The sequence below is a fragment of the Equus przewalskii genome, chromosome 17, assembly GCF_037783145.1.
Source record: "Equus przewalskii isolate Varuska chromosome 17, EquPr2, whole genome shotgun sequence".
Taxonomy (NCBI): Eukaryota; Metazoa; Chordata; class Mammalia; order Perissodactyla; family Equidae; genus Equus; species Equus przewalskii.
The window spans coordinates 10,809,541-10,835,370 of NC_091847.1; the positions used below are offsets into that span (position 1 = coordinate 10,809,541).

Here is a 25,830-nt window from a genome sequence, read left to right on the forward strand (position 1 = left end):
ATAAGTTTAGAAACTGATATACATCTGTTTTAAAAAATCAGTAGCTATAATTCTGTTTCAAAATATAATCCTGGCCCATATACTAAACTTTAAGATTATCACATCTTTCAATATCTCTAAATTTATAAATCTGTGCAGACCGCAAATAAGTAAATAAGAATATTCAGCACTTCTGAACACTTTATGAAACTCAAATTTTAAAATAAGGAGCAATAGAAATTACTCAGATGGAGAAAGTCAATACCACATGATTTCACTCATAAGTGGAAGATAAAAACAACAACAACAAACAAACATAGATACAGAAGAGGGGAGGAGGGAAGGCAAAAGGAATAAAAGGGCACGTGTGCGGTGACAGATGGTAATTAATCTTTGGGTGGTGAACATGATGTAGTGTACACAGAAATCAAAATATAATGATGTAGACATGAAGTTTATATAACATTATAAATCAATGTTTATCTCAATAAAAAAATAGAGCAATAGGATAGAAGCATTTCTTTAATTTTTCTCTAAAAGTCTGGCATAAGTTACTATTTAAATAAACAGTTTCATTGAAGTAAACTATGTATCACAAGGCATACATGTCATAGTGTACAGCTCTGATTTTCACATTATGAATGCAATCATTTAACCTCCAACCAGAAAAAGAAATATATTGTTACTAGCACCTCTGGAGTATCTTTTCTCTCCCCTTTCTAGAAGACTACCTCCCCAAAGGTAATTACTCGTCTGACTTTTATCACCGTAGATTGGTTATGCTTGTTTTTGAATTTTATATACAAAGAATCATACATATGTGTCTCTAGGTTTGACTTCTTGTGTTCAATATTATATTTCTATATTCATCTATATAGTTGTGAAGCACTAATTCGCTCATTTTCATCCTACATAGTATTCTATCATATGAATATACCACAGTTTATTTATCCATTTATTGTTGACAGACATTTGATGTTACCAGTTTGAGGATGTAAACATACTGCTGCCATGTATGTCCTGTATGTTGTCTGATGCACATTTCTGCTGTTGGATCATAAGATACACACATGTTCACCTTTAGTAGATAATGCCAACAGTGTTCCAAGATGGTTAGATCAATATGTATTCCCTTCTACCAGCAGTGTGTGCTCTACATGCTCTCCAATGACTGGTTTAGCAATCTTTTCATTAAACTATTCTGGTGGATGTGTAAAAGTATCACATTTTGGTTACAATTTGCATTTTCTTGATGATTTATGAGGTTCAACACCTTTTCATGTTACTGGCCATGTGGATATTCTCATTTCTGAAGTGTCTGTTCAAGTCAGTAGCATATTTTTGGATTGGGTTAGATATACAACCAAGGATGTGCGGGGGGTGTGTGTGTGCGCGCGCGCACGTGCATGTGTATTATAAACATATTCTGTGCTCTTTCACTCAATGATGTCTATTGATGAATACAGTTCTTAATTTTAACATAGAGCAATTATTGACATTTTAAGGTTAATTTTCCTTCTATGGTCTGTTAAATCTTTGCCTATCAAAAGGTCATGAAGATATTTTCCATAATTAAAATACAGTAAAATGGCCATGTATAAGTATTAAACTACTATGTTAGAAGATAATATGCTTAAAATATCACCTCTCAATCACCAGAGAATTCCTAATTATGTTTGACAGCTGCTTGCTATGCACTAACAAATACAGTTCACATGTTATACCACATACCATAAACAATGCAAAATGACAGAGAATGTCTTACAAAGAGTATGAATGCAGTAATGCTCCTACGTGGAAGTAAAATCTAAGATGCATGTAAGTCATGTCGTTCTGTGTCCCTCATACCCCGTGAAGTGAAGGTGGGCACCCAGGTTTGAGATTGCTGTCTGGGGTGGAGGGGGCACAGCCACACTTGGCGCTCATCCCCCAGGGATTTCTCTCCGTACAGTGGCAGAGCTGATGGGGTACAAACCTCAGGACCTGATTGAGAAGACTCTGTACCACCACGTGCACGGTTACAGCAACTTCCACCTGCGCTGCACTCACCACCTGTGTAAGATGCCACAACGCTCAGCACTGGGACAACTCCAGCGCATCCTGGATCACCCCAGGGCGGGGCGTGACTTTAGTCTACAGCCTGTGGATGGGTGGGAACCCTCTGAGTACGGTGGTATTTGAGGCCCTGCTGGTGGCTGCTCCAACCCTGGGCCCCAACTTGTTTCTCTAACATCTGCAGGCAGCTCGCACAAGGCGAGGGCGAGTTTCTGGACGGAATCCTCCTGGGAGGGGTCTCATTCTCCTATTCATATGCTTCGCCCTACGCAGACCTCACTAAAGACGGAAACAAAAAGTGAAGCTAGCCCGCTTGGCTCATGTGCATTGACGCCCTTGGCTTTTCATACAGTTTTGCTTTGAGCTGAAATCTCTCGGGAAAGGGAACATGAGCAAAGGAGTTCAGCTGCCTAGACCCCACCTTCTCAGTTAGAAAACAGTATTGGGGAATCCTTCCAATTTAAGTGTTTCCTCCCTTGCTAATGGTGAGGGACCAGAGGATTCGAAGCAAATTAACAAGACAATCAATTCACTTTGGGATAAATTCATCCTGTCTGGCACGATTATTAGGGCTCACAGGGGACCTGCACTCCTACCCCCAGGGATTGCATTTGGGGCTGATCCAGAGTGAGCTCATTCACACCAGTTGCCTTCTGCCTCTCCATCAGTGCTGGTGAAGGGGTAGGCAACCACCAAGTACTACAGGTTGCTGGCAAAGCATGGTTGCTGGGTCTGGGTGCAGAGCTATGCGACCATCATGCACAACCAGCCGCTCGTCCAGGCCACACTATTGTCAGCGTCAACTAAATTCTCATGTGAGTGCAAGCCTGCCACCTCTCTGCCCCTCCACGCGATGCTGGTCTCCATGAGGGTGGAGGTGGTGGGCACAGTTGGGTTAGTTGAGTCTGGGGACCACTGGGGACGCTGATTTTGACGCTGGGTGCTGGCTGTGCTGTGAGGTGGCAGCCTGAGCACTTTCATCTTTAGAAAGAGGCTTCCTTTGTTATATTCTGGAGAAAGATTTAGCAGTTTTTCCATTCACAGTCTATACATGCTTTCTACTCTCTCTTAACCTTTTAAGTGAACTCTCCATCAAATAAAACTTAATTCAGCAGAAAGAAAAAAAAAAAACAGAGGAAAGGATCCGATATACGGAGTCATTTATGGTTAATAAACAGGACAGCTGTTTCACTTTTTCAAATCCGGGTTAGAAGTCTTTAATTTTAACCAGAGTCTCCAAACAAAGTTAAGAGTTCTGAGAGAGGGATTCTTTCCCTGAACCACAAAGGGGGTTTAAGTGACCAACAGGGTCTGACTTTAACTTCCAGAAAGCAAAGGGACTCGAGCTACTACTGCCAGTCTTGGCTGGCACCCAGGCCCCGCATGCTGTGTAACAGAATCACTGGGTGAGGAGCCGGCCTCCTGGTGTCACCTGTGGTGCGGCTGGCTGGGCAGCTGCGGTGGCCACATTTGAGCCTTATTCTTTCCAGAAACAATAACTGTTTACTGGTTGCTGGTGTGGCCCTGCAGGCTGATCATGTGGCCTGGTGTATAGCTGGTAAAGAAAGCACGTTCTGTATAACGTGTGCTAAAGCTGAATGGCTGGCTCAGGGTTGAAGGCTTTATGAAGAACTCTTTTGTGTGTGCAGTTCTTTTTTTGCAGAGGTGCAATTTCTTGTGCTTTTAGGAGACCTCAGGAGTTAGTTACTTTGGAAGCAGTGACATCCAAGGAACTTAGCAGAAATGCTATTTTGACATTAGGAAGTTGGTTAAGGGGTGCTATTTGGAATCAGACTACACTATAGGTGATGAGGACTAGATTCATGCTGTGTCTTTTATTTATTTATTTTTTTGTGAGCAAGATTGGCCCTGAGCTAACATCTGTACTAATCTTCCTCTATTTTATCTGGGATGCTGCTGCAGCGTGGTTTGATGAGCGGTGCTAGGTCCACGCCTGGTATCTGAACTGGTGAACTCCAGGACGCCAAAGCAGAACACAGGAACTTAACTACTATGTCACTGGGCCAGCCCCCATGCCATGTTCTTTTAAATTGCTGAATTAAATACGTAGTAGTTGGAAATGTTATGCTTGGCAATAAGACTATTTACTTTGTGCCCTGTTTTTTTTTCTTTTTTGGATGCTATTACTGTCTTTCCAAGAGGATTCACACTGATTTTTCAGTAAGACATCCATTGCCTAACGTGAGGCCCACCTGTATGCCTCTGTTTAAGGTTAACTGAGTTTTTTTTTTTTTGACTAATTACAATCCATCACCACACAAATGTGCCTAATCACCCTGTTCACCTTCCTCCCTCTCCACTTCCTCTCTGGTAACCACCAATCCAATTTCCATCTCTATGTGACTGTTGTTGTTTTTATCTTCTACTCATGAGTGAGATCATACAGTATTTGACTTTCTCCCTCTGACTTATTTCATATAGCACAATACCCTCAAGGTCCACCCATGTTGTCACAAATGGCCGGATTTCATTGTTTCTTATGGCTGAGTAGTATTCCCTTGGTGTATATATATTACATCTTTATCCATTCGTCCCTTGATGGGCACCTAGGTTGCTTCCAAGTCTTGGCTATCATGAATAATGCTGCAATGAACATAGTGGTGTGTGTTATCTTTATGCATTCGTGTTTTCATGTTCTTTGGATAAATATCCAGCAGTGGAATAGCTGGATCGTATGGTAGTTCTATTCTTAATTTTTTGAGGAATCTCCATACTGTCTTCCATAGTGGCTGCACCAGCTTGAAATCCCACCAGCAATATATGAGTTCCCTTCTCTCTATATCCTCTTCAATACTTGTTTCTTGTCTTGTTAATTAAAGGCATTCTGATAGGAGTGAGGTGATATCTCATTGTAGTTTTGATTCGCATTTCCCTGACAGTTAATGATGATTTGCATTTCCCTGATAGTTAATGATGCTGAACATCCTTTCATGTGCCTGTTGGCCATATGTCTATCTTCTTTAGAGAAATGTCTGTTCAGATCTTTTGCCCATTTTTAAATTTTATTTTCTCCCTTTTTGAGACTTTCCATACTTCAAAAAGCCTATATATGATTTTGACATTCTACCAATTGTATTTGGAATGAACAAAATTTTTCCCTACACATTTTGTAAATAATAGACACAAAATGTTGTATTCAGATATAAGTAGTCTATTAAGTTTGAGTATTTAAAAATAGAGATGTTTCAGAAAGAAAACATTAACAAAGCAACATTATGCAGAGTATGTCTGTGTAGTCTTTAATCAATTGTTAGTTGACTTTTGTTGCTGATGTTACCTGCAGCTAAACACATTCCTAATGATACACCACCTCAGAGAATGGCTGTGAGGATTAAACGATATAAAAATGGTTGGTATATTACCATGCACTTGGTAAGACCTCAATAAACGTTCGATAATATAACTATTATTATTACTACTAATAAGAATAGTACTAAAATGGGAAGAAATTAGAAAAGTTGACTTCTACACTACCTTCTACCAATATAATTAAAGTAAAATACTTATTTCTTCTCTAGTTTCTAGGTAAGATTTATCATGTTTCATCCCTCTAAATATTTACTAAAACATGCACAAGAATGGTCATTAGCAGTATTAGTCATAATAGCCACAAGCTGGACATGGCCAAACTGTCCACAAACATAAGAACGAATAAAAAGGGGCCTGCTGGTGGAGCAGTGGTTAAGTTCGTGTGCTCTGCTTTGGTGGCCCAAGGTTTGCCGATTTGGATAGCGGATGCGGACCTACTTGCTGCTTATCAAGCCATGCTGTGTTAGGTGTCCCTACATATAAAATAGAGGAAGATGGGCACAGATCTTAGCTCAGGGCCAGTCTTCCGCAGCAAAAAGAGGAGGACTGGCCGTGGATGTTGGCTCAGGGCTAATCTTCCTCGGATTAAAAAAAAAAAAAAGAACGAAAAACTAATTTATGGTATATTCCTTCAGTAGAATACCACACAGCAATGGAACAAACTACTGCTATGTGTAACAACTTGGATGATTTTCACAACGTTAAGGGAAAAAAGGCAGACAAAAAGAGAACATTCTATATAGTTTAATTTTTTAAAGTTCAAAAATAAGCCAACTAATCTATGATAATACAAATGAGAATAATGTTTACCTTTTGGGAGGGTTAAGGACTGCAAAGTGGGCATCAGGTCCATTAGGAATAATACCAGTTTCTGGGATGGTAGTAACGTTCTACACATTGACATTGTATTTTATATACTTATCAAGCACTATACTCACTGTCTGTATACTATTCTATTTCAATAAAACCTCTCTTGAAAAAAAATTCTGTATTTTGTGAGCATAAATGATCATAGTCACTGAGTAGATTAATATCCTTAAATAAAATGCAGCTGATTCAAATACATTTCAAAGGTTTCAAATACATTTTACATACACTTCATCTTGAAATCTGCACTAATTTGTCAAGATTTCTAAGAAATAATGTAAGTGAAAGGATAAGGTTAGTTTAACTTGATGAAACAGATAAAATCAATTACAACATGAAATTCTTTCCAACAATGTACTCTCCATGATAACTCAATGTGTTGTATTTAGTAAGTAAAACGGACATTATCACTCCAAGACAAGGGGGAAATGTACTACACGTTCATGAACTAGAAACAAAACTAAACACTCAGGTTCCCTGAAATGAAATGAACTTATATATGTAAGGAAGTGCTGTAGATTTAGTAGAAAGAAGAAAAAGGACATATAAAATGTTCAGTTACCAACCTATGTGAATGGGCCCTAAGGACTGACAATGAACAGCACGATTGAGGTCAGTTTCTCAGTTTAAGAGATAGCAAGTTGGGTATTTAGAAGAGCTTTAAATCAGAACCACAGAAACACTGGGGAAATAAATACACTGTGTCATAAAATGTGAATTATTTAACTCAGTTGGCAGCTAGCAACAGCATTAATAACACTTTTACTTGCACTAAAAGTTGTCATGAATGACTAGTCATTTCTTAAGATTTCATTTATATTAATAATTAGATCAACACTCACCAGTTCTTTTCTAAGTTGAATAAAAAACTGTTTGCACTTAAAAGAAATTTTTACAATCTTCAACCTAGATAGAAAAGAGAATGAATTGGAGTATTTAAAATATTGGATAAAGAGGGAAATATTTGTAACAAATTAAGAAAATAATTTAAAAGATAATCTTTTAACTGTATGTTCAGCAACATGTAAACATTTAATCATATATACATACACACATTACATAAAGAATCTAAAGTTTTGGGTGCTTTGGAAAAATAACTATAATCTATTTGGTCAACTGAGGAAAGGTTTATCAGGATATTTGCTGTACACTATATATTTCCCAATTTTATAGCTATAGAAATAAATAAAAACACACGTCACAAATTAAAATTTCAAGAAATACCAATAACATAGTTATTTACTCTTTAAAACTAGAAGTAGGTTTTTGGTTCTGCATGTAAGGAGCTTGGAAATCACCACTCTATCCTAATAACAAGTAAAAATAACAAGTCAATAGACTGAAAAAAAATCAACAATTCTTCTTGGATCCACAAGAAAGGGGAGGGCACAGGGAAAACTGCTGCACCCCTAAGACTTGAGAGACCAACAGGTGAATACAGGGACTTGTAGCTTACCAGAGCCGAGATTCACGAGCAGAGGCTGCCAGAGGAACCAGAGCAGGGGTAGGAAACCTGAACTGTAATCTACGAATCATCGGAGCTCAGTGTGTACAACTCAAAGAGTTGAAAACTCCAGGGGGACTCCTTCACAGCGGGGCCCCCACAATATTGTGAGATTTACCTCCAGAAGCTCAACCAGATTTCCACAGTAAATACCAGGGAAAAATACCCTTGGGTTTCTGGGAGTGGAGGGGGAAAAGGAACTATTTGGAAATAAGCCAGAGCACTCTGTTCTTAGTAAGGTCTGACTTTAGGGGAAATTAGTTAACCAGAGCATAACCTGCTGGGGCATTATCAGAGCCTAACTAACGTGGGGAAGGGAAATACCCACCCACAGCCTACTCTAGCCATCCTGTCCCAAATAAGGGGGGTGGGGGACTGAAAAACACTTGTGAAGCTAACAGTCCAGGGGCACAAGCTCACTAAAACACGAAGAGCCAATCATAGGACTACAGAATGCTTCCCCTCCACTGACATCACCACCACATTACTAAAGGCCTATTTACAGCAGTTTCTTTTACTAAGATATCATGTCTGCGAATCAAGAAAACAATTACATGGCATACCAAAGGCAAAAACACAATGTGAAGAGACAGAGCAGCATCAGAACCAGACACGGAAGGAATGTTGGAATTATCAGACCAGAAATTTAAAACACTATGATTAATATGCTAAGGGCTCTAATGAACAAAGTAGAAAGCATGCAAGAACAGATGGGCAATGCAAGCAGAGAGACAGAAATACTAAGGAAGAACCAAAAAGAAATGCTACAGGTAAAAAACACTGTAAAAGAAATGAAGAATGGGGCTGGCCCAGTGGTGTAGAGGTTAAGTTCATGTGCTCTGCTTCAGTGGCCTAGGGTTTGGATCCCGGGTGCAGACCTGCACAGCACTTATCAGGCCATGCTGTGGCAGTATCCCACATACAAAGTGGAGGGAGACTGCCAACAGATGTTAGCTGAGGGCCAATCTTCCTCATCAAAAAAAAAAAAAAAAGAGAGAGAGAGAGAGAAAGAGAAAGAGAAACAAAGAATACCTTTCATGAGCTTATTAAGACTGGACACAGCTGAGGACAGAATCTCTAAGGTAGAGGATATAATAATAGAATCCTCAAAAACCGAAAAACAAAGAGAAGACTAAAAAAGGGACATAATATCCAACAACTGTGCAACAACTACAAAAGCTGCAACATAGAGTAACATATGGTAATGGGAATACCAGAATGAGAAGAAAGAGAATAAGTGATATAAGAAATATTTGAACAATAATGACTAAGGAAATTTCCCAAAGTAATGTCAAACACCAAACCACAGATCAAGAAAGCTCAGAGAACACAAGTGGGATACATGCCTAAAAAACTACACCTAGACATATCATTTTAAAATTACAGAAAATCAAAGATAAAGAAAAAATCTTGAAAGAAATGAGAGGATAAAACATCTTACCTATAGAGGAACAAAGATTAGAGTTATGGCCAAGTTCTCAGAAATGATGAAATGGTAAGAGAGAAGAGTGTAGTATTTAACGTGTTGAGAGAAAAAAACCCATCAACTTAGAATTTTGCATTCTGTGAAACTATCCTTCAAAAATGAAGGAGAAATAAAGACTCTCTCAGACAAACAGAAATAGAGAATATTTGTTTCCAGTAGACCTGCCTCACAAGAAATGTTAACAGAAGGAAAATTACACAGGTCGGAAAGTTGGATGAACATAAAGAAAGGAAGAGCACTGAAGGAGGAAGTGAAGGTAAAATGAAAACTTTATTTTTCGTATTCTTAATTGATATAACAGATAACAGTTTGCTCAAAATAATGAAAGCAACAATGCAATTACGTATGATTATGTAAATATAAAATGGATATACACACAATTATCTACTTATGTTTGCTTATCTATAAGTGAAATGAATGACAGCAACGATACAAGAGACAGGAGGAAGAAATTAATGTTATCTTATTATAAGGTACACACACTATCTGTGACATGGTACATTATTATTTGAAGGTAGACTTGGATTAACTTTAAACGCATATTGCAAACTCTAAACCACTAAGTAAAAAACAGAAGTATAACCGATAGAAGGAAGAGAAAATGGAATACAAAACACTCAATTAAAACCAAAAATGGCAGAAAAAGAGTGAAACACAAAAACAGAAACAAAGAGCAAAGGCAAAAAACAGAAAACAGTAATGAATATGGCAGGTATTAATACAAACATCAAAACCCTTTGGAATGTCAACAGTGTAAATGCCTCAATTGTGTAAATGCAGCAATCAAAAGACAGATACTGTCAGAGTGCATCAAAAAAAAGACCCAACTATATGTTGTCTACAAGAAAACTACTTGAAACTTAAAAATACATATAGGTTAAAAGTAAGGGATGGAGAAAAATATACCATGCTAACACTAATCAAAGGAAAGCAGGAGTACCTGGGGATGGAATGTACAGCATGGTAATTATAGTTAAAAATACTGTATTGTATATTTGAAAATTGCTAAGAGAGTAGAATTTAAAAGTTCTAATCACAAGAAGAAAAATGAACTATGTGTAGTGATGGATGTTAACTAGACTCACTGTGGTGATCATTTAGCAATATACACAAATATTGAATCACTATGTTGTACACCTCAAACTAATATCATGTTAATTATATCTCAGTAAAAAATAAAAAGAAAGCAAGAAAGCAAGAGTAGCTCTAATAATTTCAGAAAGAACAGACTTCAAAGCAAAGAAAGTTAGAAGGATAAAGAGGGGCATTACATAATAATAAAGGGGTCAATTCTCCAATACATTAAAAATTTTTAATGTATATGTGTCTAACAAAAGAGCATCAAACTACAAGAGGAAAAAACTGACAGAAATACAGATGAATCCACTATCACAATTAGAGACTTCAATACCCCTCTACCAGAAAAGACAAATTCAGTATGCAGAAAATCAGTAAGGACACAGTTGAACTCAACATCACCATCAATCAAATGGATAAAATTGACAGCTATAGACTGCTTCACACAACAGGAGAAGAGACATTTTTCTCAAGCTCATATGGAACATTCACAAAAACAGACTACACTCTCAGCCATAAAACACACCTTAGCAATTTTAAAAATTGTACATCACATAACGTCTGTTTTCAGAACACAATGGAATTAACATAGAAATCAATAACAGAAGGAATACAAGAAAATCTCAAAATATGTGGAGATTAAACAACATGCCTATAAGTAAAATACGAGTCAAAGAAGAAATTTCAAGAGAAATGAAAACTTATTTGAACTAAATGAAAATGAATATACAACATATCAAAACTTGTGACATGCAGCAAAGGCAGTGCTCTGCTTAGCAGAGCTTAGAACTATATAACACTGAATACATATATAAGAAACGAAGACCAAATATCAATAATTTAATTTCCACCTTAGAAAACTAGGGAAAAAACCTGAATCCAAAGTATGAAAAAAAAAGAAATAAAAATAATAAGTAGGGTGTAAATCAGTGAAAATGAAAACAGGAGATCAATAGAGACTATCTATGAAACCAAAAGGTAGTTCTCTGTAAAGATAGCTACACTAAGAAAAAAAGAAAGAGTACACAAATTACTAATATCAGAAATGAAAGAGCAGCCATCACTACAAATCCCAGTAAAATTAAAAGCATACTAAAGGAATACTATGAAAAAATCCATGTCCACAAATTTGACCATCTCAATGAAAGGGACCAATTCTTTAAAAGACACAATCTGCCAAAACTCACACAGGAAGAAATATATGATCTGGATAGGCCTCTATCTATAATAGAAGTTTAATTAATAATTAATAATCTTCCCCCAAAAAGTACACCAGACCCAGATGCGTTCACTGGTGAAGTGTACCAAAAATCTAAGGCAGCTATTATATCAATTCTCTACAATTTTCCCTCTTTTTTTGGATGAGGAAGATTCACTTTGAGCTAACATCTGTTGCCAATATTCCTCTTCTTTGTTTCTTGAGGTAGATTAGCCCTGAGCTAACATCTGTGCCAGTCTTCCTCTATTTTGTATGTGGGTGGACGCCACAACATGGCTTGATGAGTGGTATAGGTGCACACCTGGGATTTGAAGCCGTGAACCTAGGCCACCGAAGTGGAACATGCCAGACTTAACCACTATGTCATGGGGCCAGCTCCTACAATCTCTTAAAGAGAACAAAGGCAGAGGGAATACTTCTGAAGTCCTTCTATGAGGCCAGTATTACCTTAAAACCAAAACCAGACAAAGATACACAAAAAAGAAAACTATAGAATATTTATGACCACAGATTCAAAAATCTTGAAACAATTATTAGCAAATCAAATCTAACAATGTATAAAAAGAATTATACATCAGGACCAGGTGGGATTTATCCAAGAAATGCAAGGCACTTTGAACATCAAAAATTAACAAATGTGGGGGCTGGCCCCGTGGCCGAGTGGTTAAGTTCACGCGCTCCGCTGCAGGCAGCCCAGTGTTTCGTTGGTTCAAATCCTGGGCGCAGACATGGCACTGCTCATCAAACCACGCTGAGGCAGCGTCCTACATGCCGCAACTAGAAGGACCCACAATGAATATAAACTATGTACCGCAGGGCTTTGGGGAGAAAAAGGAAAAAAATAAAAAAATCTTCAAAAATTAACAAATGTGAACCAACACATTGAAAGACTAAAAAGGAAAAAAAAATTACATGATCATATCACTACACACATTTGACAAAATACAATACCCATTCTTGATAAAAACTCTCAGTAAAGTAGGAATAGAGGAAAACTTTCTCAACTTGATAAAGACTTTCTACAAAAAACCTATACCTAACATCATACTGAATGATGAGAAAATATAAGCTTTCGCACTAAGATCAGATAAAAAGCAAGAGTGTCCTCTCTCACCACTCGTTTTCAACATCAGAAAGGAAGTCCTTGCTAATGCAATGAGGCAAAAAAAGAGAATGAAAGATGTTCATATTGGGAAGGAAGACATATTTGTTCACAGATGATACGATCATCTATGTAGAAAACTCAGAAGAACTGACAGAAAAACTCCTGAAACTAATAAGTGATTACAGCAAGGTTGCAGGATACAAGGTTAAGAATACAAACGTCAACCACTTTCCTATATACTAACAATGAACAACTGGAATTTAAAATTAAAAACACAAACCATTTATATTAGCACCTCTAAAATGAAATAGTTAAGTACAAATCTAAAAAATGTGTACTAGAACTATATGAGGAAAATTACAAACCTTTGACAAATGAATCAATGAAGAAACAAATGTAAAGATATTCCATGTTTATGTATTTGAAGAATCAATATTGTCAAGATGTCAATTCTTTCCACTTTGATCTCAGATTCAATGCAATCTCAATGAAAATCCAATCAACTTATTTTGTGGATATTTATGAACTGATTCTACAGTTTATAAAGAGAAGCAAAAGACCCAGAAGAGCCAACATAATACTGAAGGAGAACAACAAAGTTGGAGGACTGATGCTATCCAAATTAAAGACTTACTGTAAAGCTACAGTAATTCAAGACAGAGTGTCAGGCCTACCTCAACAAAGAAGAAAAATCCCAAATAGACAATCTAAAAGTGCACCTAAAGCTACTGGAAAAAGAACAACAAACAAAGCCCAAAATCAGCAGAAGGAAGGAAATAATAAAAATCAGAGCAGAAATAAACGAAATAGAGACTAAAAAAACAACAGAAAAAATTAAGGAAACCAAGAACTGGTTCTTCGAAAAGATAAACAAAATTGACAAACCCTTAGCTAGACTCACCAAGAAAAAAAGAGAGAAGGCTCAAATAAAATCAGAAACGAAAAAGGAGAGATTACAATCGACACCTCAGAAATACAAAAGATAATAAGAGAATACTATGAAAAGCTATACGCCAACAAATTGGATAATCTAGAAGAAATGGATAAATTCTTAGAAACATACAACCTTCCAAAACTGGAACAAGAAGATGTAGAACATTTGAATAGACCGATCACCAGTGAGGAGATTGAAACAGCAATTAAAAACCTCCCAAAAAATAAAAGTTCAGGACCAGATGGCTTCCCTGGTGAATTCTACTAAACATTCAAAGAAGACTTAATACCTATCCTTCTCAAACTCTTCCAAACAATTGAAGAGGAGGGGAGCCTTCCTAACTCCTTCTATGAAGCAAACATTATCCTGATAGCAAAACCAGACAAGGACAACACAAAAAAAGAAAATTACAGGCCAATATCACTGATGAACATCGATGCAAAAATCCTTAACAAAATACTAGCAAATCGAATACAACAATACATTAAAAAGATCATACATCATGATCAAGTGGGTTTCATTCCAGGGATGCAGGGATGGTTCAACATCTGCAAATTTATCAACGTGATACACCACATTAACAAAATGAAGAATAAAAATCACATGATCATCTCAATAGATGCAGAGAAAGTATTTGACAAGATACAGCATCCATTTATGATAAAAACTCTAAATAAATTGGATATAGAAGGAAAATACCTCAACATAACAAAGGCCATATATGACAAACCCACAGCAAACATCATTCTCAATGGAGAAAAACTGAAAGCTATCCCTCTAAGAACAGGAACCAGACAAGGATGCCCACTGTCACCACTCTTATTTAACATAGTATTGGAAGTCCTGGCCAAAGCAATCAGGCAAGAAAAAGAAATAAAAGGGATCCACATTGGAAAAGAAGAAGTGAAACTGTCACTCTTTGCAGATGACATGATCTTATATCTATAAAACCCTAAAGAGTCCACTAAAAAACTTTTAGAAATAATTAAGGAATGCAGTCAAGTTGCGGGATACAAAATCAATGTACAAAAATCCGTTGCGTTTCTATACACTAACAACGAAGTAGCAGAAAGAGAAATTAAGACTATAATCCCATTTACAATTGCAACAAAAAGAATAAAATACCTAGGAATAAACTTAACGAAAGAGGTGAAAGATCTGTACACCGAAAACTATAAAACATTGTTGAAAGAAATTGAAGACGACACAAAGAAATGGAAAGATATTCCGTGCTCTTGGATTGGAAGAATTAACATTGTTAAAATGTCCATACTTCCTAAAGCAATCTACAGATTCAACGCAATCCCTATCAGAGTTCCAACAACATTTTTTACAGAAATAGAACAAAGAATCCTAAAATTTATATGGAACAACAAAAGACCCCAAATAGCCAAAGGATTCCTGAGAAAAAAGAACAAAACTGGAGGTATCACACTCCCCAATTTCAAATTATACTACAAAGCCATAGTAATCAAAACAGGATGGTACTGGCACAAAAACAGACACACAGATCAACAGAACAAAATTGAGAGCCCAGAAGTAAACCCACACGTTTACGGACGGCTAATATTAGACAAGGGAGCCAAGAGCATAGGATGGAGAAAGGAGAAACTCTCCAATAAATCATGTTGGGAAAACTGGACAGCCACATGCAAAAGAATGAAAGTAGACCATTCCCTTACACCATGCACAAAAATCAACTCAAAATGGATTAAAGACTGGAATGTAAGACCCGAAACCATGGGACTTCTAGAAGAAAACATAGGCAGTACGCTCTATGACATTGGTCTGAGCAGCATATTTTCAAGTCCCATGTCTGACCGGGAAAGGGAAACAAAAGAAAAAATGAACAAATGGGACTACATCAAACTAAAAAGTTTCTGCACAGCAAAGGAAACCATCAACAAAACGAAAAGACAACCTAACAATTGGGAAAAGATATTTGCAAACCACATATCAGATAAGGGGTTAATATCTAAAATATACAAAGAACTCATACAGCTCAACAACAAAAAAACCAACAATCCAATTAGAAAATGCGCAAAAGATCTGAACAGAGATTTCTCCAAAGAAGAAATATAGATGGCCACCAGGCATATGAAAAGATGCTCAACATCATTAGCTATCAGGGAAATGCAAATCAAAACTACAATGAGGTATCACCTCACTCCAGTCAGAATGGCTAAAATTAACAAGACAGGAAACAAGTGTTGGAGAGGGTGTGGAGAGAAGGGAACCCTTGTTCACTGCTGGTGGCAGTGCAAACTGGTGCAGCCACTATGGAAAGCAGTTTGGAGTATCCTCAGAAAATTAAGGATAGATCTACCATATGATCCAGCTATTCCACTGCTGGGTATTTATCCAAAGAACTTGAAAACACAAAGGCATAAAGATACTTGCACCCCTATGTTCATTGCAGCATTATACACAATAGCCAAGACTTGGAAGCAACCTAGGTGCCCATCAAGGGACGAATGGATAAAGAAGATGCGGTATTTATACACGATGGACTACTACTCAGCCATGAGAAATGATGAAATCCAGCCATTTGTGACAACATGGATGGACCTTGAGGGTATTATGCTGAGTGAAATAAGTCAAAGGGAGAAAGTCAAATACCATATGATCTCACTCATAAGTAGAAGATAAAAACGACAAAAAAAAAAAACAACAAACACACAGCGTTGGAGATTGGACTGGTGGTTACCATTGGGGAAGGGGGGAGGGCAAAAGGGGTCATTAGGGTCACATGTGAGGGGATGCACTATAATTAGTGTTCGGGTGGTGAACATGATGTAAAGTATCCAGAATTTGAAATATGATGTACATTCGAAAAAAATAAAAATTAAAAAAAAATTAAAAAGACAGTGGTATTGGTGACACAACTGACAAAACAGATCAATGAAACAAAAATGAAAACCTAGAAACAGACCCCCATAAATACAGCCAAATGATCTTTGAGAGGAGCAAAGGCAATACAATGGAGCAAAGACAGTCTCTCCAACAAATGGTGCTAGAACAACTGGACACCTGCACGCAAAACAATGAAATTAGACAAAGACTTTGCACCCTTCAAAAATTAACTGAAAATGAATCAGAGACCTAATCGTAAAATGCAAAACTACAGAACACCCAGAAGATAACATATGAGAAAATCTAGATGACTTTGGGTATGGTGATGCCTTTTTAGATATAACACCAAAAACATGATCCATAAAACAAATTGATAAGCTGGATTTCACTGAAATTAAAAACTTCTGCTCTGTAAAAAACAGTATCAAGCAAATTAGAAGAAAAGCCACACACTAGGAGAAAACATTTATAAAAGAGAAATATGACAAAAAACTCTTATCCAAAATATACAAAGAACTGTCAAAACTTGACAATAAAACAAAACAACTTGATAAAAAATGGACTAAAGACCTTAACAGACACTTCACCAAAGAAGATATGCAAAAGGCAAATAAGCACAGGGAAAGATACTCCACATCATATGTCATCAGGGAAATACAAATTAAAACAATGAGATACCACTACATACCTATGGAATGGCCCAAATCTAGAACAGTGGTACAATCAAATGCTAGTGGCAATGGGGAGCAAAAGGAATGCTCATTCATTGTGGTGGGAATACAAAATGGCATATCCACTTTGGAAGGCAGTTTGGCAATTTCTTACAAAACTAAACTCACTTGGTACCATATGATTCAGGAATTGCACTCCTTGCTATTTACTCAAAAGAAGTGGGAAGCTATGTCCACACAAAAACCTGCAACGTGGGTATTAACAACAGTTTTATTAATAACTGCCAAAACTTACAAGCAACCAAGATGTCCTTCCATAGGTGAATGGATGAATAAACTGTGGTACATGCAGACAACAGAATATTATTCAGCTCAGAAGGAAATGATGTATCAAGACATGAAAAGTCATAGAGGAAACTTAAATGAGTATTACCAAGTGAAAGAAGTCAATCAGAAAAGGCTAAAACTGTAGGATTCCAACTATATGACATTCTGGAAAAGGCAAAACTATGGAGAAAATAGAGATAAGTGGTAACAGGGGTAAGCAGGGAGATGATTAGGCAGAGCACAGAGGATTCTTAAGGCACTGGAACTACTCTGTACGGTATTATAATGCTGGATAGATTTTATTAGATATTTGTCCAAACCCATAGAGTACATAATACCAAGGGTGAACCCCAACATAAACTACAGACTCTGAGTGATTATGAAGAGTCAATGTAGGTTCACCCTTGGTAAAAAATGCACAATTACAATGAATAATGCTGTTAATGAGGCAGGCTGTTCATGTGTGGGGGCAGGGGATATATGGAAATATCCATACCTTTCTCCAAATTTGGCTGTGAATCTAAAACTGCCATAAAAAAACAAAGTCTTAAATAATCAAACAAAAACTATAGGCAATATTTGAAGAAAAAAATAAGATTTCAAGGTTTCATGCAATGACCCTAAAAATATTTTGCAGTAAGTTAGAAAAGCATAATGATTTTTTAAATTTACCTTTCTTCTTCTTCTTTTGTTTTTAAAGATTGGCACCTGAGCAAACAACTGTTGGCAATCTTTTTTTCTTTTTCTTCTTCTTTTCCCCAAAGCACACCCCCCCAGTACATAGTTGTATATTCTAATTGTGAGTGCCATTGGCTGTGCCATGTGGGACACCGCCTAAGCATGGCTTGATGAACGGTGCTATGTCTGCGTCCAGGATTCGAACCAGTGAAACCTTGGGCAGCTGAAGTGGAGCACATGAACTTAACCACTTGGCCACACGGCTGGGCCCCTTTCTTCTTATATACAACTCATATACTGCTATAAGAGGGGAATTCTCAAAGCTTCATTAGTGTAATCAATATCAGCAAAATAGATTTGCCTCCTTTTATTAACCTTATAGTAAGTAATACTCAGGGTTTTTTTTTTTAACCTTCAGACCTTTTTTAACCTTGAAGCCAAGAGATTCTATCTTGAATCTTGGAGTGACATGAGCATCATGATGGGAGCACGCTCTTCCTTTAGACCCTCCCCCCAAGACAGAACGAAAAGGACACTCATAAATGAACAAAGGACATTCACACAACACAACAGACATCTGAGAGATCTACGCAGCCATATGTCTGAAGGTGGAAGTGCTAGACCCCTCAGCAGGCAGTGGAAAGAGGTAAAGGGATCTCCTCTCCCTTCCTGAATGGCAGCAATCCAGGGAGCAGGACCATGTGCAGATCTGAGAGGACGGGGGGAAAGGGCAGTGGTACGCAGGAACACCCTCACTCTTGGAGTTGCCTCCCAGCCCATGGGAAAGCTCCACAATAAGGAGGCTAAGCAATCAGAGCATGAGGGGGCATCTTCACCAAGCCAAGCAGCCAAGAAGGGCAGACAGCGAGCACAGAGGGGGAGCACCCCCAGGATCATACATGTGAAAGAAGGCGCCCATTCCCCTGCCTGGCAGACCTGTTGGCCAGGTACATGTGAAAAGCAGCAGTGGCCAGTGGACAAAGACAGACAGGCCCTGCCAGCATAGATTCCAAAGGACAGGAACAGCTTCCAGGGATCACAACAGGCTCAGAATACACAGCTCCTGCCGTACACCCCCAAGTCAGTGGCAGCAGGTGGAATCTGTGATCAGATACCACCACCAAATGATGGCACAAATCCACTTCATCAAACAGTATGAAGAGATATATCAAGACTACAGACCAGAAGGAAAATGACAAGCACGCAAAAATCAATCCTGCAGGCATAGAAATTTACAATCTAAATGACAGAGTATTCAAAATAGCTAACATAAAACAATTCAATGAAAAGAAAACTCAGAAAGACAGTTCAATGAAATCAGGAACAAAATCAATGAACAAATGGAATTCTTCATAAAAAGATTGAAACTCTAATAAAAAGCCAATCAGAAATGTTGGAGATGAAAAACACCATAAATGAGATAAAGAAACATCCAGGGTTTGTCAATAACACAGCTGATTTATGGAGAATAGAATTAGAAATTTAGAGGACAGAAATATAGAAAAGCTTCAGATGGAAGAGGAGAGAGAACTAAGACTAAAAAGAAATGAAGACATTCTCGGAAAAATATCCAACTCAATTAGGAAATGTAGCATAAGGATTATAGGTATTCCAGAGGGAGAGGAGAGGGAGCAAGGGGCAGAAAGTCTGTTCAAACAAATATTAGCTGAGAACTTCCCAAACCTGTGGAAAAGCTGGAATTACAAGTAAATTAAGCCAACAGAACTCCTAATTACATAAATGTAAAAAGACCTCCAAAGCACATAGTAGTAAAACTGGGAAAAGTCCACCTCAAAGAAAAAATATTAAGGGCAGCAAGACAGAAGAAGAAAACTTACAATGGAACCTCTATCAGGCTTTCAGCAGTTTTCTGAGGAGAAACCTTACCAGGTAGGAGAGAGAGGAATGATATATTCAAAATTCTAAAATAGAAAAACTTTCAGCCAAGAATACTATATCCAGGGAAAATATCCTTCAGATATGATGGAGAAAAAAACTTTCCCAGATAAACGAAAGCTGAGGGAATTCAGTTCCACAAGAGACGCCCCTACAAGAAATGATCAAGAAAGCCCTCATACCAGGAAAAAAAAAGAGAAAGGGTTTACAAAGCCTTGAGCAGGGAGATAAATTGGCAGACAAAATCCGAAAATTGCAGCTCTCTATCATAACAGGTTAGCAAACACTTGATTATAACATTAAAGATAAAGGGAAGGAAAACATCAAAAATAAATATAATCTTGTCATTTTAACCACAAACTCACAACACAAGATATAATAAGTTGTGACAAACCTAACTTATAAGGGCAAGAGAAAAGGGATGGAATCAGCTTAGAATAAGGAAATAAGAGGCTATCAGAAAATGGATTATCTCCTCTATGAGACCTTTTGTAAAAACTCATGGTAACCACTAAACAAGCAGAACAGAAATACAAATGACAGATAAAAAGAAAACTGAGAAAATCATCAAAGAATTACCAAACTGAATTGGTATTCCAAAATACATGGGAGAAGAAACAAAGGAAATACAGAACAACTGGAAAACGAGTGATAAAATGGCAGCATTAAGCCCTCATATATCAATAATCACTATAAATGTAAATGGCTTGAACTCTCCAATCAAAAGACACAGAGTGGCAGGATGGATTTAACACAAGACCTGGGGCCAGTCTGGTGGCACAGTGGTTAGGTTTGCATGTTCCACTTTGGTGACCCAAGGTTCACTGGGTCAGATCCTTGGTACGGACATACACACCACTTATCAAGCCATGCTGTGGAGGCATCCCACATACAAAATGAAGAAGATTGTTACAGATGTTAGATCAGCAACAATCTTCCTCAAGCAAAAAGAGGAAGACTGGCATCAGATGTTGGCACAGGGTCAATCTTCCTCACCAAAAGAACCCCCTAAAACCAAAAACAAATAAAAACCCAAGACCCAGCAATATGCTGCCTCCAGGAAACACATCTCAGCTGTAAAGATAAACAGAGGATGACAGTGAAGGGATGGAAGGCAATACTCCAAGCTAATGGCAAACAAAAGAAAGCAGGGCTTGCCATACATATATCAGACAAAGTAGATTTCAAGACAAAAAAGACAATGAGAGACAAAGAGGGGAAGGATATAATGATAAATGAGACACTCTACTAAGAAGACATAACACTTATAGATATTCACGCACCTAACACAGGAGCACCAAAGTACATAAAGCAACTATGAACAAACCTAAAAGGAGATATTAACAACACAATAATAGGAGGGGACATTAACACACCACTTACATCAATGGATAGATCACCCAGTCAGAAAGTCAACAAGGAAATAGCAGATTTAAACAAAAAATTAGACAAGATGGACATAATAGATATACATACAAAATCCATCACAAAACAGCAGAATACATTCTTCTCAAGTGCACATGGAACAGTCTCAAAGATAGGACAACAAAGCAAGCCTCAATAAATTTAAGAAAATTGAAACAATAACAAGCATCTTTTCCGATTACAATGCTATAAAGCTAGAAATTAATTACAAGGAAAAAGCTGAGAAAGGGACAAAGATGCGGAGACTAAACAACATACTATTGAACAAGCAATGATCATTGAAGAAATTAAAGGAGAAATAAAAAAATATCTGGAGACAAATGAAAATGATAACATACCATACCAACACACATGGGATGCAGCAAAAGCCATATTAAGAGGGAAATTTATTGCAATAGAGGCTCACCTTAACAAACAAGAAAAATCCCAAATAAGCAATCTCAAATTACACCTAACTGAATTAGAAAAAGAACATACAAAGCCCAAAGTCAGCAGAAGGAGAGAAATAATAAAAATCAGAGCAGAAATAAATGCTATTGAAACAAAAAAAGCAGTAGAAAGGATCAATGAAACAAAGAGCTGGTTCTTTGAGAAGATAAATAAAACTGACAAACCCCCAGCCAGACTTACAAAGGAAGAAAAGAGAGAAACCTCAGATAAAAAAGTTAGAAATGAAAGATGAGAAATAACAACAGACACCACAGAAATACAACGGATTATAAGAGAATACTACAATAAACTATATGCCAACAAAATGGACAACCTAGAGGAAATGCATAAACTTTTAGACTCTTACAACCTTCCAAAGCTGAATCAAGAAGAAACAGACAATCTGAATAGACTAATCACAAGGAAAGAGATTAAAACAGTAAGCAAAAGCATCCCAAAGAATAAAACCCCTGGACCAGACAGCTTTCCTGGGGAATTCTACCAAACTTTCAGAGAGGATTTGATACCTATACTTTTCAAGCTATTCCAAAACATTAGGGAAGATGGAACACTTCGTAACACATTCTACAATGCCAACATCACGCTGATATCAAAGCCTGACAAGGACAACACGAAAAAGGAAAACTACAGGCCAATATTGCTGTTGAACATAGATGCAAAAATCCTCAATAAAATTTTGGCTACCCGAATTCAGCAATACATCAAAAGGATCATACATCATGATCAATTGGTATTCACACCAGGGACACAAGGGATGGTTCAACAACTGCAAATCAATCAACGTGATACACCATATCAACAAACGGAGGAATAAAAACCACACGATCATCTCAGTAGATGCAGACAATGCATTTGACAAGATCCAACAGCCATTTATAATTAAAACTCTGAACAAAATGGGGATAGAAGGAAATTATCTCAACATAATAAAGGCCATATATGACAAACCCACAGCCGACATCATACACAATGGGCAAAAACTGAATGCCATCCCTCTGAGAACAGGAACAAGACAAGGATGCCCACCATCACCACTCTTACACAGCATAGTACTGGAGGTTTTGGCCAGAGCAATTAGGCAAGAGAAAGGCATGAAAGGAATGCAAACAGGGAGTGAAGGAATGAAACTCGCTGTTTGCAGACGACATGATCTTATATATAGAAAACCCTAAAGAATCCATCAGAAAACTAATAGAATAATTAACGACTACAGTAAAGTTGCAAGGTACAAAATCAACTTATAAAAATCAGTTGCTTTTCTATACTCTAATAATGAACTTACAGAAAGAGAACTCAAGAATACAATTCCATGTACAATTGCAACTAAAAGAATAAAGTACCTAGGAATAAATTTAACCAAGGAGGTGAAGGATTTATACAATGAAAACTATAAGACATTACTGAGGGAAATTGATAATGACATAAAGAGATGGAAAGAGATTCCCATGCACATGGATTGGAAGAATAAACATAGTTATAATGTCCATACTACCCAAAGCAATCTACAGATTCAATACAATCCCAATAGAAATCCCAATGACATTCTTCATGGAAACAGAACGAAGAATTCTAAAATTCATATGGGGCAACCAAAGACCCCGAATAGCCAAAGCAATGCCGAGAAAAAAGAACAAAGCTGGAGGCATCACAATCCCTGACTTCAAAATGTACTATAAAGCCCTAGTGATCAAAATAGCACAGTACTGGTACAAAAACAGGCACAGAGATCAATGGAACAGAACTGAAAGCCCAGAAATAAAACCACACATCTATGGATAGCTAATCTTTGGCAAAAGTGCGAAGAACACCCAATGGAGAAAAGACAGTCTCTTCAATAAATGGTGTTGGGAAAACTGGACAGCCACATGCAAAAAAAGGAACAATGTAGACCATTATCTCACACCATACACAAAAATAAACTAAAAATGGATCAAAGACTTGAAGATAAATCCTGAAACCATAAAACTCCTGGAAGATAATATAGGTAATACACTCTTTGACATCCAACTTAATAGGACCTTTTCGAATACCATGTCTTCTCAGACAAGGGAAACAAAAGAAAAAATAAACAAGTGGGAGTTCATCAGACTAAAGAGCTTCTGCAAGGTGAAAGAAACTAGGATCAAAATAGACAACCCACCAATTGGGAGAAAATATTTGCAAATCTGACAAGGGGTTAATCTCCATAATATATAAAGAATATATAAGGAACTCACACAAATGAACAATTAAAAAAACAAACAGCCTGATCAAAAAACGGGCAGAGGATATGAACAGACATTTTTTCCAAAGAAGATATACAGATGGCCAATAAACACATGACAAGAGTTCAACATCACTAATCATCAGGGAAATGCAAATCAAAACTACACAAGATACCACCTTACACCTATAAAATTGGCTATAATCACTAAGACTAAAAATAACAAACGTTGGAGAGGGTGTGGAGAAAAGGGAACCCTCATCCATTGATGGTGGGAATGCAAACTAGTGCAGCCACCATAGAAAACAGTATGGAGATTCCTCAAAAAACTAAAAATAGAACTACCATACGACCCAGCTATCCCACTACTGGGTATCTATCCAAACAACTTGAAATCAACAATCCAAAGTAACATATGCACCCCTATGTTCACCGCAGCACAATACTGACAATTAGCTAAGACATTGAAACAATCCAAATGCCCATCAACTGATGATTGGATAAAGAAGATGTGGTGTATATATATACAATGGCATACTACTCAGCCACAAAAAAGACAAAATCATCCCATTTACAACAACATGGAAGGACCTGTAGGGAATTATGCTAAGTGAAATAAGCCAGACTGACGAACACCAGATGATTTCACTCATATGTAGAATATGAACAAACATATAGACAAAGAAAACAGTTTAGTGGTTACTGGGGGTGAGGGGTGGTCACAGCGGGGGAAGGGGAGCACTTATGTGGTGATAGTGAAGAAATAACATACAACTTAAATCTCACAATGATGTAAACTATTATGAACTCAGTAAAAAAATATATATATATTTTACAAAAGACTGTAATTTTGATGTAGTTCATTTCACCAATTTTTTATTTTATGGTTCATGTTTTTGTGAGCCTATCTAGGAAATTTATCTTTATTTTTTTAACAAAGTTGTGCAAATTTTCTAAAATAACTGCTTCTGTCATTTATATTTCTATTAAAGTGTTGTTCAAGTGACTAATTACAAAATCTCATTAAACAAAAATCAGGACCAAATCTTTTAGGAGATAAAAGAGAAACAAATTAATACAATATATTTCTTTTTTATCTCTTTCTTCCCCTGAAGAAAATCATTGCATTTATTGTAAAAGAACTGAGTTAGTTATATTATATATAGCCAAGATATAGGATCAATGTGATTTTTACAATTTTCAAGTTATCCCCTTAAAGGGAAGTAGCAAATGCTACTTTTCCTTTTTCCTCATTCTGGGATGCAGAAGTGATGGTGGTGAGTTACTCTGGACAATGAGGACAAAGAGAACATGCTAAGGACAGCAGAGTAATAAGACAAAAGAAACATGAGTTTTAAACCCCATGGAGCCACTATACTTTCCTAGTACCAATTTAAACTACGGTAATAGTGGGTCTTTGTTGAAGCAACCATGCCCACGTTCCAAATAATAAATGAGCACCCCAGTGAATGCCTTTAATGAAATACTGTATTTAAAGCAATTAGCATGGGGCAAGACACAGAATAAACATGATAATATTAGCTATTATCCTATAGTACAAATTTAGAGATTCTCTAAGATAAAAAAATTTGTAAAGTAGTATTTTCTATAAGTTAAACAATTTTTTTTTTGAGGAAGACTAGCCCGGAATTAGCATCCACTGTCCATCTTCCTCTTTTTGCTGAGGAAGATTGGCCCTGAGCTAACATCTGTGCCCATATTCCTCTACTTTATATGTGGGACGCCTGCCACAGCATGGCTTGATAAGCGG

At 37.1% G+C, this 25,830-nt stretch overlaps 1 protein-coding gene across 5 annotated transcripts in view; it reads right to left on the minus strand.

Moving 5' to 3' along the window:
* PTPN4 (protein tyrosine phosphatase non-receptor type 4) overlaps positions 1-25,830 on the minus strand; it is a 220,212-nt gene that overhangs the window by 61,596 nt on the left and 132,786 nt on the right. For all 5 annotated transcript variants that reach the window (XM_070581110.1, XM_070581109.1, XM_070581112.1 and 2 more), the window contains one exon: positions 7,074-7,137. In XM_070581110.1, coding sequence (XP_070437211.1) covers positions 7,074-7,137 — 64 coding nt within the window. The remainder of the gene's footprint in view (positions 1-7,073; positions 7,138-25,830) is intronic.